The sequence below is a fragment of the Berghia stephanieae genome, chromosome 8 (genome assembly GCF_034508935.2).
Source record: "Berghia stephanieae isolate SIO BIC M18660-M18661 chromosome 8, UCSD_Bste_1.3, whole genome shotgun sequence".
NCBI lineage: Eukaryota > Metazoa > Mollusca > Gastropoda > Nudibranchia > Aeolidiidae > Berghia > Berghia stephanieae.
Window position 1 is genome coordinate 43514000 of NC_088367.1, and position 12500 is coordinate 43526499.

Genomic DNA, 12500 nt, shown 5'->3' on the forward strand with positions numbered 1-12500 from the left:
TGACATGTTTGGCAAATTCTGTAAAGCACACTCACACAAACATTATCTGCCAAAGTACATCAGTCATAAAATTTACAGTGGTAACGATTGACATGTTTGGCAAATTCTGTAAAGCACACTCACACAAACATTATCTGCCAAAAAAAATTTATGACGGTAACAATAGGGAAGAAAAAGTCGTGACATCATCAATGGGGAAGAAAAGGTCGTGACATCAAACCTACTTTTCCGGTTCTAAACCCCTTGGAAGTGTGTATGCAACCAGTCCTTCAGAGAAGGACTAATAATGAACAGGTTACAAATTGAATCATAAGGTGGCATAACTATTTCAGTAGCAGGCAGCATAGGCAGGTTCTAAGGATCACAGGACGTAAAAGAGCGAGAATGGGTGATTGTTATTGCAAACCAGCATATATTTAGACTAAAAAAAAACAAAACTAAAATTGAGCTTTATATAGCGCAATATCCACAAAATGTGCTCAAAGCGCTTTACAAGGGGTCCCTGGTCAACAGCAACATTTAACATGTAGGATGGGACATGACGCCTGTTAGGCGATATTACAATTTTTCGGACAAAGACAACGCTGTTAACAGCCAGGTACTCATTTTACACCTGAGTACGGTGAGAGAATGTGAGTAAAGAGCCTTTTCCAAGGACTCAACTATGCGCTGAGCGCGAGGCTCGAACCCAGGGTCTTCCGATCTGAAAGCGAGTGTCATACCACTAGACCACATAGCCGCACAAAATAGAAAATAAGATGCCACCACTCTGAAAACAGAAGATCATTTGCACAAGGTATGTATTTAGTCCTCCTGGAGAGTGGTTTTACACTTCCAATGAGATTGGAACCAGTTTGTTGATATCACACTTTTGTTCCCTATTAACCGGTATGGCAGACTGTTTAAACCAGCTTGGGACAAGGCAAGAGATGGGTGAGTTGGGATCATAGCACGCTGCATATATTATGATATGGATGCAGTTGAACTAGACATGGGGGTCATAGCACGCTGTATGATATGGATGCAGTTGAACTAGACGTTGTGGTCATAGCACGCTGCACATATTAAATGGATGCAGTTGAACTAGACGTTGGGGTCATAGCACGCTGCATATATGAAATGGATGCAGTTGAACTCAATGTTGTGGCATTTTCAAGAAGCGGAGAGCAAGGGTTGAAGAGGATGAGGACAAAATTTGAAGGGGGAAAAAAAAGGAGAGGAAGAAGATGATGATGATGACGACGACGACGACGACGACGACGACGACGACGACGACGCCGCGCGACGACGACGACGACGACGAAGAAGAAGAAGAAGAAGAAGAAGAAGAAGAAGAAGAAGAAGAAGAAGAAGAAGAAGAAGAAGAAAAGAAGAAGAAGAAGAAGAAGAAGAAGGAGGAGGAAGGGAGGGGAGGGGAGGAGGAGGAGAAGTAAGAGGAGAAAGGAGGGGAGAGAGGAAAAGGAGGAGAAAAGATGAAGAGGAGAAAGCAGGTGAGAAAGAGAAAGGAGAGAAAATGAGGTAGTGGAGCAGGGAGGAAGAGAGGGGCAGGTAGAAGCAGAGAGAGAAAGGAGGTGGTGAGGAGGAGGAGGAGGAGGAGAGGAGGAGAGGGGAGGAGGAAGGAGAAGGAGAAAGGAAGGGAGAATGAACCGATAGCGACGAAAGCTATAATAAATATTCAAACCATTGGACTTTATCTTCAACTTAATGGGCTTAGGCAGAGTGGGAACTAGTTGTTCACAGGAAAATAAAATATAGCAGAAATCATGAGTTTATTCAAACACAAGTAAAATATGTAAAAACTGCAAGTTCTTAACCCCTCCCCCTCAATCCAAATGCATTGTATAATCTCATTGCATATAATCTCATATTCATAATGTGACAAAGAAACGATTTGGTTCAAGCTTAGAAAGTCCCTGCCAAAAGGAAAAGAGTTCAAATGACTTTTCAGTGGACCAGTGAGTATTTCAGGCTTGCAAACCCATTGCACACAGTTATGGAAAATCAGTGGAGAAAGATAAGCCACGTGTAATTAGAGCATAAGTACATTGACTAGGCACAAAGAATCAGAGTTTTACTTCAAGCACAGTCCAGCTATCGGGTGTCTCAGTAATAATTACAAGAGTTCATTCACATGGGACATGTTTGTTTTTTGTTTTTTTAAGGGTTTTACGGTGCTTGTGACGCATTTAGGTCATTTCAGCGCCAGTAAAATGGAAGAAAATGGGATAGTAAAAAAATATTATAGATTTACAATCAAAAGCACACGAGATAAAGTAGGACAAAGGAGAATGGGGGACAGATGTAGATTCAAAGGGCATACTATCAGTGTACTTAGTATGATATCACCTTAAAGTCTCACCCTGACACAAGCACAGGTCCTCATTAAGAAGAATACACTCAAATGTTTACAAATCATTACATATTTTTAAAAAACAGCAAATAATATAGTGTATAACAGAGAGAGGATTTACAAGACAAAAAAAAATATCATCTCCCAAAACTAACACTATACATTAGACTATTTCGCTCTCAGTCAAGGACTCCAGCAAAAGAAAGGGCAATTCTAAGTAATCTCATTCCAAGACAAAGACAAAAAGCAATTGGACAACAGATATATAGGGGTATAGAACACACAGTGAGCGACCTCTCTGATCATTATGGGAGGTCAAGAAACACACCCAGTGGGACAGGTTTCTCAGTGTTGTGGCTTATTGTTTTCAATGAGCTATCTGAATAGTGAGTTTTGTTCACGCAAGAGGAAGAGGAAAAAGAAGACGAATGAACCATATTGTCTTGACTGCAAAGAAATAGATGTTTGACGGTTTCACTTAAATATAAATACATAACATTATGGAACTCCATCAGCATGGAAACAACAACAACAACAACAACAACAACAACCAAAAAAAAGATAGTGACAATTCACTTACTTTTGGAAAGTGGTTAAAACCTGAACTTTTTTGTAGGCCATGTACTCTAGAATCCTAGTATGTGTTGTATCATATATACTATTATCCAATCAATGTGCTGTTTCTTTTTTTCTTTTTTTTTTGTACTAGATACTATGATATGTTGATGTAAAACACCAGTGAGCAATTTGACATGGAACTAGACACTATATAAATTCATTAATAAAACAAAAATTAATATAACAGCTTTAAAAAAAAAAAAAACCCAAAAAAGAACAAAATACTAAACACCAAATATTTTGTCCTTTCTGTAATCATTATAATCATCATATCGTTTCACACCAGTACTGGATCCATTTCATCGCCTCTGGGTTCCAGGTTCCTAAGTCAGTGTCATTGCACATCGGTCCCAAGTTATGTTCCTAGAAATAATGTGTTCCATGGACTGCATTGGGTGTCTGCATGTACACTGACTGTCCTTCATAAGTCGCCACTTTTAACATGTTCTGCCCAGTCCTCCCCACTAAAGGAAGACTAAAGTCCTTGCCCGTTTGAGTGTCACCCACTACTCTTTTCTGGAATTAAAATCTTGGAATGTCAGAGGATGTGCCAAATATTTCTGCAGTCAATCTGGGTTATCTATTTTTTAAGTCATGAATTGAAGTTTTCACTGGTCTTTATTTTAAGGCTGAAACATTCCGTGTTTGGTATTTTGTTCTTTTTATTTTTTTTAAAAACTGTTATAGTCATTTTTGTTTATTAATTTTTACAGTTCACACAGCCTCTAGCAACTAAGTATCACTATATATCCATTGTATCATTATATTTCCGTATTATTATAACGTTTAAGTCTGTATATTATGTATCTCCTTAACCACTGATACACCTATATATTTATTTTACTATTTTCATGGACTTATTATTACATTCATTTATCTTTATCACATTTTACAGTTCACAGCCTCTAGCAACTAAGTATCACTATAAATTCATTATATCATTATATTTCCGTATTATTATAACGTTTAAGTCTGTATATTATGTATCTCCTTAACCACTGATACACCTATATATTTATTTTACTATTTTCATGGACTTATTATTACATTCATTTATCTTTATCACATTTTACAGTTCACAGCCTCTAGCAACTAAGTATCACTATAAATTCATTATATCATTATATTTCCGTATTATTATATATAACGTTTAGGTCTGTCTATTATGCATCTCATTTACACTGATAAATCTATATATTTATTCTACTATTTTCATGGACTTATTTTTATGTATACTTCACACTGATGTATAACGTTACCTTTTTTTTCCTTTTCTGTTTTCTTTTATCAACACAACTAAGTATTAGTTACAACTCTATGGCATTAAGTTATGAAACTCTTGAAGATGAAATTTCAGAAAAATGAGAGAAGGGACATGGGGAAAGTGTTGTCTAACATTTGGTTATCAGTTAATCATTTTTTTTAAATACCTTTTTCCTTCCCTTCGGATATAAACTTTGTAAAATTATCCAAGTGTTTCGTGACAAAGACAGACTCCCTCGACAATCCAACGCCGAAGGCTTCAAAGGTAGCACTTATCTACAGGTGGTGACGACGACGACGATGATGGCAATAATGATGACAACGATGATGATTATGATGATCATCGAAGCACAAGGCACACACACAGTACACATCAGGCAATGTAGTAGTTGGTGTGACGACGACGACGATGAACGATGACAGCAACGACGACGATGACCATCAAGGCACAAGGCGTACACACACAGCAGGCAGTATAGTAGTAGTAGAGGTGGTGTGACGAATCAAGATACACAGTAGGTGAGATATGTACACGGATAATATTGATGAACGATGACCATGTGGCATGCACATGCAAATATATAGAAAGAGAAAAGAGAGAAAAGCCAAATCCAACGTGTAAGTAATGAATAACACCCAAACAATAAAAACAACAACAAAAAAGAAATCGAAACAAAACAACAACAACAAAACAACAAAAAATAATTAACATAACAATAATTTTTTTTTTATTTAAAAAAAAAAAAACAAAAAAAAAAACAAAAAAAAAAAAAAAATAAAAAAAAAAAAAAAAAAAAAAAAAAAAAAAAAAAATAATAATAATAATAATAAATAATAATAATAATAATAATAATAATAATAATAATAATAATAATAATAATAATAATAATAATAATAATAATAATAATAATAACAACAATAATAAAAAGCTAGAATATATACCTAAAACATCAATGTTATGTCTAATATAACATTCATAACAAAACTACTACAAGATCTTGATGAAAATATTGACATCAAACAGTGGTTCTATGATCTATGAATATAAACATGAGAAATAAGATCAGATATTTGCTTCAGAAAAAACGTTTCAAACCTAGAGAAGAAATATTTAATTTCAGCCAATTCCTCTCCACAAACATCCATCCATATCAATACATTTTATAGGCATAAATGGCACATCTTCATAGGTCTGTGATCATGCTATATTTGATGCGTAATTCAATTTTGATCATTTGGTACTCACTTCCCTACGGGTTTTTTTTTTTTAGGTTCCTGTCCGTCGTATATTGATTGGGTAGTTGATCTCTTAGATCTGGTGGAAAGTACTTTACGAAAGACTATCCTCCTATCAAAAGGGTAGCAAGCAATTATTAATGTATATTTAATGCTTAAGAGACTGTTAACGAACTCTGAAGGACGACTTATTCTGTTATTTTGCCTGATTTTAGATGAGCAACGTCTTGACTTGCTTCATTTCATTATCCACAAAATAGATTTTTTTTCTCCTCTAGTTTTAATGTGTTAGTCCTATTCATGCAATAAGGATAAAAGAACAAAAATGTTAATAAATCAAAAAAAAAAATCAATTAAAAAATTTTAAAATTAAGGTAAAAAAAAAACATTAGTGAAGTCCTTGCCTTTCTGTTAATTGATTTTTTTTTTAAATATTACAAATAAGAAAAAAAAATTATCGTTTCCACTTGTTCGCTGATTACTTCTTTTTCTCTTCTTGCACTTTCTTGGTCAAGATTTAAAGAATTTATTTTATGTCCAGTTTTGTACAGGATGTTTATAACATCTTCTTGCGGCCCTCAATAGAGAAAGCTAATTTGTACAATATCTTTCCATGAAACAGTACTTAATAAACAAACATATCCCAGACATAGTCACACAATGACAAAGTCACTTGAATTGATAATTTAGCTGTATCATTTGTTTGGTTTTTTTTTACAAATTTTAGCTTAAAAAAAAAAAACAAAGAAACAAAAAACAAAAAACTATGGACTTAAATTCAAAATTGAGGAATTTTTCTTAACATTCTCGTCATTTCTGAATAAATATTATGTGAAGAGTCCAATTTACATCAGCCAACAACACATGCAATGTGAGAAGTATCAAGATTTCAACATCAAATCAGTCAGTGCCCTTCTAACTTCTAACATTATAAAATCAAACCTGTGTGAAAACAAAAAAATCGTTTTTTTTTTTAAAAAAGCTACACAGTTAAATAGATCAATATTAAAACACTCTTGAATGTCCACAACATGCTCAAGGCGGAGTACACGATGATGATGACAATGATGTGTCGAGCAGACAGCAAAAAAACAACAAAAAAACTACCTTTGGCTGAAAGAATTCGATTGATTTTAGCTTCGAAGAAAGCGTAGTCTCCAGATGAACTGATTCTACCCCCGTAACTGGAGACTATTTTGGCAATCTGAGACAAATGAGAAATTCCATTAGTTGACTGACTTTTGGGTCTGCCCCAAAAAACTGGAGACAATTTTTGGCAATCTGAGACAAATGAAAAACCTTGTTAGTAGACTGTCTTTTGGGACTGCCATCCAAAACTGGAGACTAATTTTGGCAATCTGAGACAAATGAAAAATTATGTTAGTAAACTGTCTTTTGAGACTTCCCCAAAAACTGGAGACTATTTTTGGCAATCTGAGACAAATGAAAAGTTATGTTAGTACACTGTCTTTTGAGACTTCCCCAAAAACTGGAGACTATTTTTGGCAATCTGAGACAAATGAAAAATTGTGTTATGTGAACTTTTAAAACTTTTTAGGATTGAGCTAGAGGTTCGCTTCAATACATTAGACTGTCACCATAGCTGGAGACAATTTTGGATTGGTTTTCTGAGTCGAATGTAAAATTGAGTAAATTGATCAAATTATGTGGATTTTAGATGTAAAACTAAAGATTCCCTCCTTACATAAGAGAGCTTCTATGGCTGCAGACTATTTTCACAATCTTAGAAAAAGATAAACATAATTGTTAAGAATTTAAATATCGAATTTGAAAGTCCTCAGCAATGTGTACCACAGAACCAGTGACAGCTTTGGTCTGTAAAAATCATTCAAAAGTAATGAATGCACTGTTGCAAATTCAGTTTATAAAAGAAAGGCTTAGGGTGAACTAATTCTCTTTTGATGACAAAATAGAAGTCTTCAGAACGTTAGTTCATCCCAAAAGCAATAATTTAATATAAATTCAGTTTCTAAACAAACAGAAACTATTTTTTTAGGAGAGTATTGATGGCAAGCAATTTATAAACAAACATTGAAAAAAGGATAACTTTGCGCTTGAGAATAATAACAAACCAACTTTCTTCTTTCTCTCCTAATATTTTATTATCAAAATTGCAATTGATGGCCAGTGTTGTTAGATAGATAGAAATTAAACTTTCCAGCAAAATTTAGTCTGAAGAAGAAAATATTCCAAGACTATTCCAAGACTTGCTTGGAAGTAAAGCCATTCAAAATTTTCGTGGCTCTGAACCATATATCGCCCCGTGTGGTGTCCGGGGTCCCTCAACTGAGAGGGTCAAGAATAGCCCAACGCCAAGCCTGCGTGTCGTAAAAGGCGACTAATGGTGTGTGATTCTCCCATCTTCGAGTCACCTGGTCCTCCAGGTTGGGGGTTGGCAAAGGGTTAACACCCCTTTCCGTTAAACTCAAATCGTTACAGAAACGCAGACAGACAAACCAAATCCTTTTTTAAGCTTGGGCGACCGAAGAGTTTCTGGAATTACAGAATTTATGAAGGACAACAGACAAAGCCGAAAGGACTCTGCTGACCCGATGACGTCTTCGCCAAACAAGCAGCTTCGAATTGCGTCGTGGAACGTTCGCACCATGTATGAAGCAGGAAAAAGCTCTCAAGTTGTGACTGAGATGAGAAGATACAGGCTGCATATACTTGGAGTAAGCGAAACCCACTGGATACAATCCGGACAGAAACACCTCAAGTCTGGGGAGAAGATTTTATATTCAGGGAGAGGGGACAGGATTCATACACAGGGAGTAGGAATAATTCTAAGCAAGTTTGCCCAGAAGTCACTGAGAGGATGGGAACAACACGGAGAAAGGATCATCATGGCGTCCTTTACAACACGGAGTAAGAAGATCAGCATGAACATTGTACAGATCTATGCCCCAACAAACGATGCAACAGATGAGGACAAAGATACATTTTATAGTCTGCTACAACAAGTCATTGACAAGTTACCAAGGAAAGACGTCAACATATTGATGGGAGATGCTAATGCAAAAGTGGGACAGGATAACGTAGGTTATGAAGGTATCATAGGACGTCATGGCATGGGAGAAATGAACGATAATGGTGAGAGATTTGCAAATTTCTGTGCATTCAACAGTTTGGTGATTGGAGGATCAGTGTTCCCCCATAAGAGGATCCAAAAAGCAACTTGGGTCTCACCAGATGGTGTGACAGAGAATCAGATTGATCATTTTTGTATCTCTCGTAGATTCAGATGTTCATTGGAAGATGTGACGGTACGGAGAGGGGCAGATGTTGGATCAGACCACCACCTGCTATTGGCAAAGCTTAAGCTCCGACTCAGAAAACACGGGCCAGATCACATACAAGAAAAAAATTCGAGGTGAATGGACTTGATGGGGAAAAGAATGAGGAATTCAAACTACAATTGAGTAATAGATTCCAACCTCTTACTGAGCTCGAGGAGGACATAGATGTAGAGTCACATTGGGCAAAGATCAAGGAAGTCTACATAACAACTTGCCACGAGGTATTGGGGGTAAAGAAATCGGAACATAAAGAATGGATAAGTCCAACCACCTTGGACCTTATTGAAAAGAGGAGAACAAGGAAGGAACAAGTGAATGTAAGCCGAACAAGGGCTTCAAGACTGGATGCACAAGAGCAGTATCGAGCCATAGCTAAGGAAGTCAAAAGATCTGTGAAGAAAGACAAGGAAGCATTCATGAACAGACTTGCAGAGAAAGCAGAAGCAGCAGCGACTGGAGGACACATGAGGATCCTTTATCAAACTACCAAGACACTTGCTGGAAAATATGGGAAACCAGAGATACCAGTCAAAGACAAAGATGGGAAAACTATTTTTGGAAAAGAGGCTCAATCTGAACGATGGAGGGAACATTTCAACTGCCTTCTGAACAGACCACCACCAGACAACCAGCCAGAAATTTTGCCTGCAAGGATTGAGCTACCAATTAGCTGTGATCCACCATCGCTAGCAGAGATTGTGGGTGCCATTAATAAGATGAAAAGGGGGAAAGCTGCTGGACCAGACCAGATTCCACCGGAGGCTCTAAAAGTTGATGCGGAAAGAAATGCTGAGGCCCTGCACCCACTATTTGAGAGAATCTGGAATGACGGGATATTCCCAAAGGATTGGAAGGAAGGACATCTTATCAAGCTTCCAAAGAAAGGGGACCTCAGTAATTGTAATAATTATCGAGGCATCACTCTTCTTTCTATCCCAGGAAAGGTTTTCAACCGAATTATTTTAGAGAGAATTAAGAATGCAACAGATGCTAAACTGCGGGACGAACAGGCAGGTTTTCGGAAAAACCGTTCAACCACCGACCAGATTGCCTCTCTGCGAGTCATAGTGGAACAGTCTATAGAATGGAACTCTCCTCTTATTGTCAACTTCCTGGATTACGAGAAGGCTTTCGACAGTATTGACAGAGAAACATTGTGGAAAATTCTGGCACATTATGGACTCCCTGAAAAGATAGTAAACCTCATTAAGGAAATGTATGAAGGATCAAGTTGCAGGGTTGTACATGAAGATCAGCTTACTGACAGCTTTGAAATTAAGACTGGTGTCAAGCAGGGATGCTTGCTCTCTCCATTCCTGTTCATTCTTGCCATTGATTGGCTAATGAAGGAAACCTCCAAAGGGAGAAGAAATGGGATACAGTGGACCCCCTGGACACAGTTGGATGATCTGGATTTTGCAGATGATCTGGCTCTTTTGTCCCACACCCAGGACCAGATGCAAGCAAAAACCACAATTATAAACAGCCTCTCGGAATCAATTGGTCTAAGAATTCACCCTGCAAAGTCAAAGGTCTTGAGGATAGGTACGCGTCAAAGGGAGCAGATCAAAGTAAAAGATCAGGAACTCGAAGATATAGACACTTTCTGCTATCTCGGAAGTATAATTGACAAGGATGGAGGCACGGAAGCAGAGGTGAAAGCACGAATAGGAAAGGCACAGGCTGCATTCACATCTTTGAACAGAGTTTGGAGAACTAAAGATATTTCCTTCGACTAAAGCTAAGACTTTTCAACTCAAACGTGAAGTCTGTCCTACTGTATGGATGTGAAACTTGGAACGCATCACAGGCATGTATAAGGAGGGTACAGATTTTCGTAAACAGGTGCATGCGTAAGCTACTCAGAATAAAATGGATGGATAGAATAAAAAATGAAGAAGTATGGAAAAGAACACAGCAGAAACCAGTGGGAGAGGAAATAGGAAGAAGACGATGGAGGTGGATTGGACACACGCTTAGAAAGAATGACTCAACTATAACAAAGAAAGTATTGGACTGGAACCCTCAGGGTAGAAGATCAAGGGGAAGGCCACGAGGAACATGGAGAAGAATTAAAGAAGCTGATATACAGAGAAGTGGTAAGACCTGGAATGAGATAAAAAAGTTGGCTCAGGATAGAGAAGGATGGAAACTGTTTGTCTGTGGCCTATACCCTGACCCAGGGTGAAAAAGGCAATGATGATGATGATGAACCATATATCCTTCTGAACCATACATCTCAAGATATTTAAGGGAACAGTTGCATTTGACTTTAAAATCATTCTGCAATATCGAAAAGTTCCTCTAATTAAGTTCCTCTCTCGAGCTCATATGACTGTAAAATCAAATAAATCGTTCAATTTTCGTAACTATCGTGAACTCCATAGATTTAAAAACACATCAAGAACCTGACTATGATTTGAAAGTAGGAAAAAGACCTGAAGGAATTTTACAACAGACCACACAGAAGTTCAGAGATATCAATTATGTTGATTTGTGAATGTGTCTTCGAATAATTTTTTATCGATTTACATTTTCTTGCTCTCTGCAGTTTTTTGGGATGAGTACATCTGTCAAGTCTTAGATCATCTAAAGAGAGAAATTTCTGGTGTGCAGTCACATGAATTTTAAATACTTTTATAGAGTGCATTATCCACTAAAGTGTTTTACAAAGAGTGCCCAGGCCAATAGCAACACTTAACATGATGCCTGTTGGGTGATATTACATTATTTTTTTTCCAAGAGAGACAAACAACACTGTTAACAGCCAGGTACTCAATTTACAAAGTGAGAGAATGTGAGTAAAGAGCCTTTTCCAAGGATCAACTAAGCACGGCTCAGTGCAGGAATTGAACCCAAGACCTTTCCGATCCGAAGGCAAGCGTCATACCACAAGACCACGTAGCGGCACAATTTTAATTTAGAAACAAGAAGAAATAATAACACCTTCATCACATTACCCAAAACACCTTTTCTTCCCTCGAGCACAAAACGCGTATGTTAACTATAGAAGGAACGAAATTGACATCACTCAGCTCTTCGTTATTGTTTTTAGACAGCTACTCTAATGATTAGTTCTCACCAAATTCTACCGATCAGACTATAAAGGCTCAAAGTTAATCAATTTTGTGTGTTGGAACATTACATCTGACTGGTAGATTTCGTGCATATTTTACCTAAATGCATAGCATCCCTATCAAATAATATTCCTTTTTTTAAAAAAGTTAAAATCAACACAGAAATTATAAAGAGAAAACACCCACCTGAGCCCATTCCTCGCTGTCATCGTCAAACACGTCTTCATCAGCCTTGTCATCCTGTGTCTCTTTCTGTGTCAAATCTATGTTGTCTATGTCTGCCATCAGCTGATCAATGTCAAAAATAAAACATTATAAACAATATAAACACACCATTTATTTATTTATTCATTCATTCATTCATTCATTCATTCATTCATTCATTCATTCATTCATTCATTCATTCATTCATTAGTTTATTTATTTATTTATTCATTCGTTTATTTATAATTATTTATTCATTCATTTATTTATAGTTATTTATTCATTCATTGATTTATCGTTATTTATTCATTCATTTATTTATAGTTATTTATTCATTAATTTATTTATAGTTATTCATTCATTCATTTATTTATAGTTATTTATTTATTTATTTGTAAAGTCAATTGATAATATATTTATTGTTACAAATGT

The 12500-nt window shown here is 36.5% G+C and overlaps 1 protein-coding gene across 1 annotated transcript in view; it reads right to left on the reverse strand.

The window, feature by feature from the left end:
* Positions 1 to 12500, reverse strand: part of LOC144979022 (ankyrin repeat and sterile alpha motif domain-containing protein 1B-like) — an 85865-nt gene that overhangs the window by 6285 nt on the left and 67080 nt on the right. The window contains exons 16-17 of the mRNA XM_078925637.1: positions 12051 to 12152; positions 6575 to 6671 (exon numbers count right to left, since the gene is read on the reverse strand). Coding sequence (XP_078781763.1) covers positions 6575 to 6671; positions 12051 to 12152 — 199 coding nt within the window. The remainder of the gene's footprint in view (positions 1 to 6574; positions 6672 to 12050; positions 12153 to 12500) is intronic.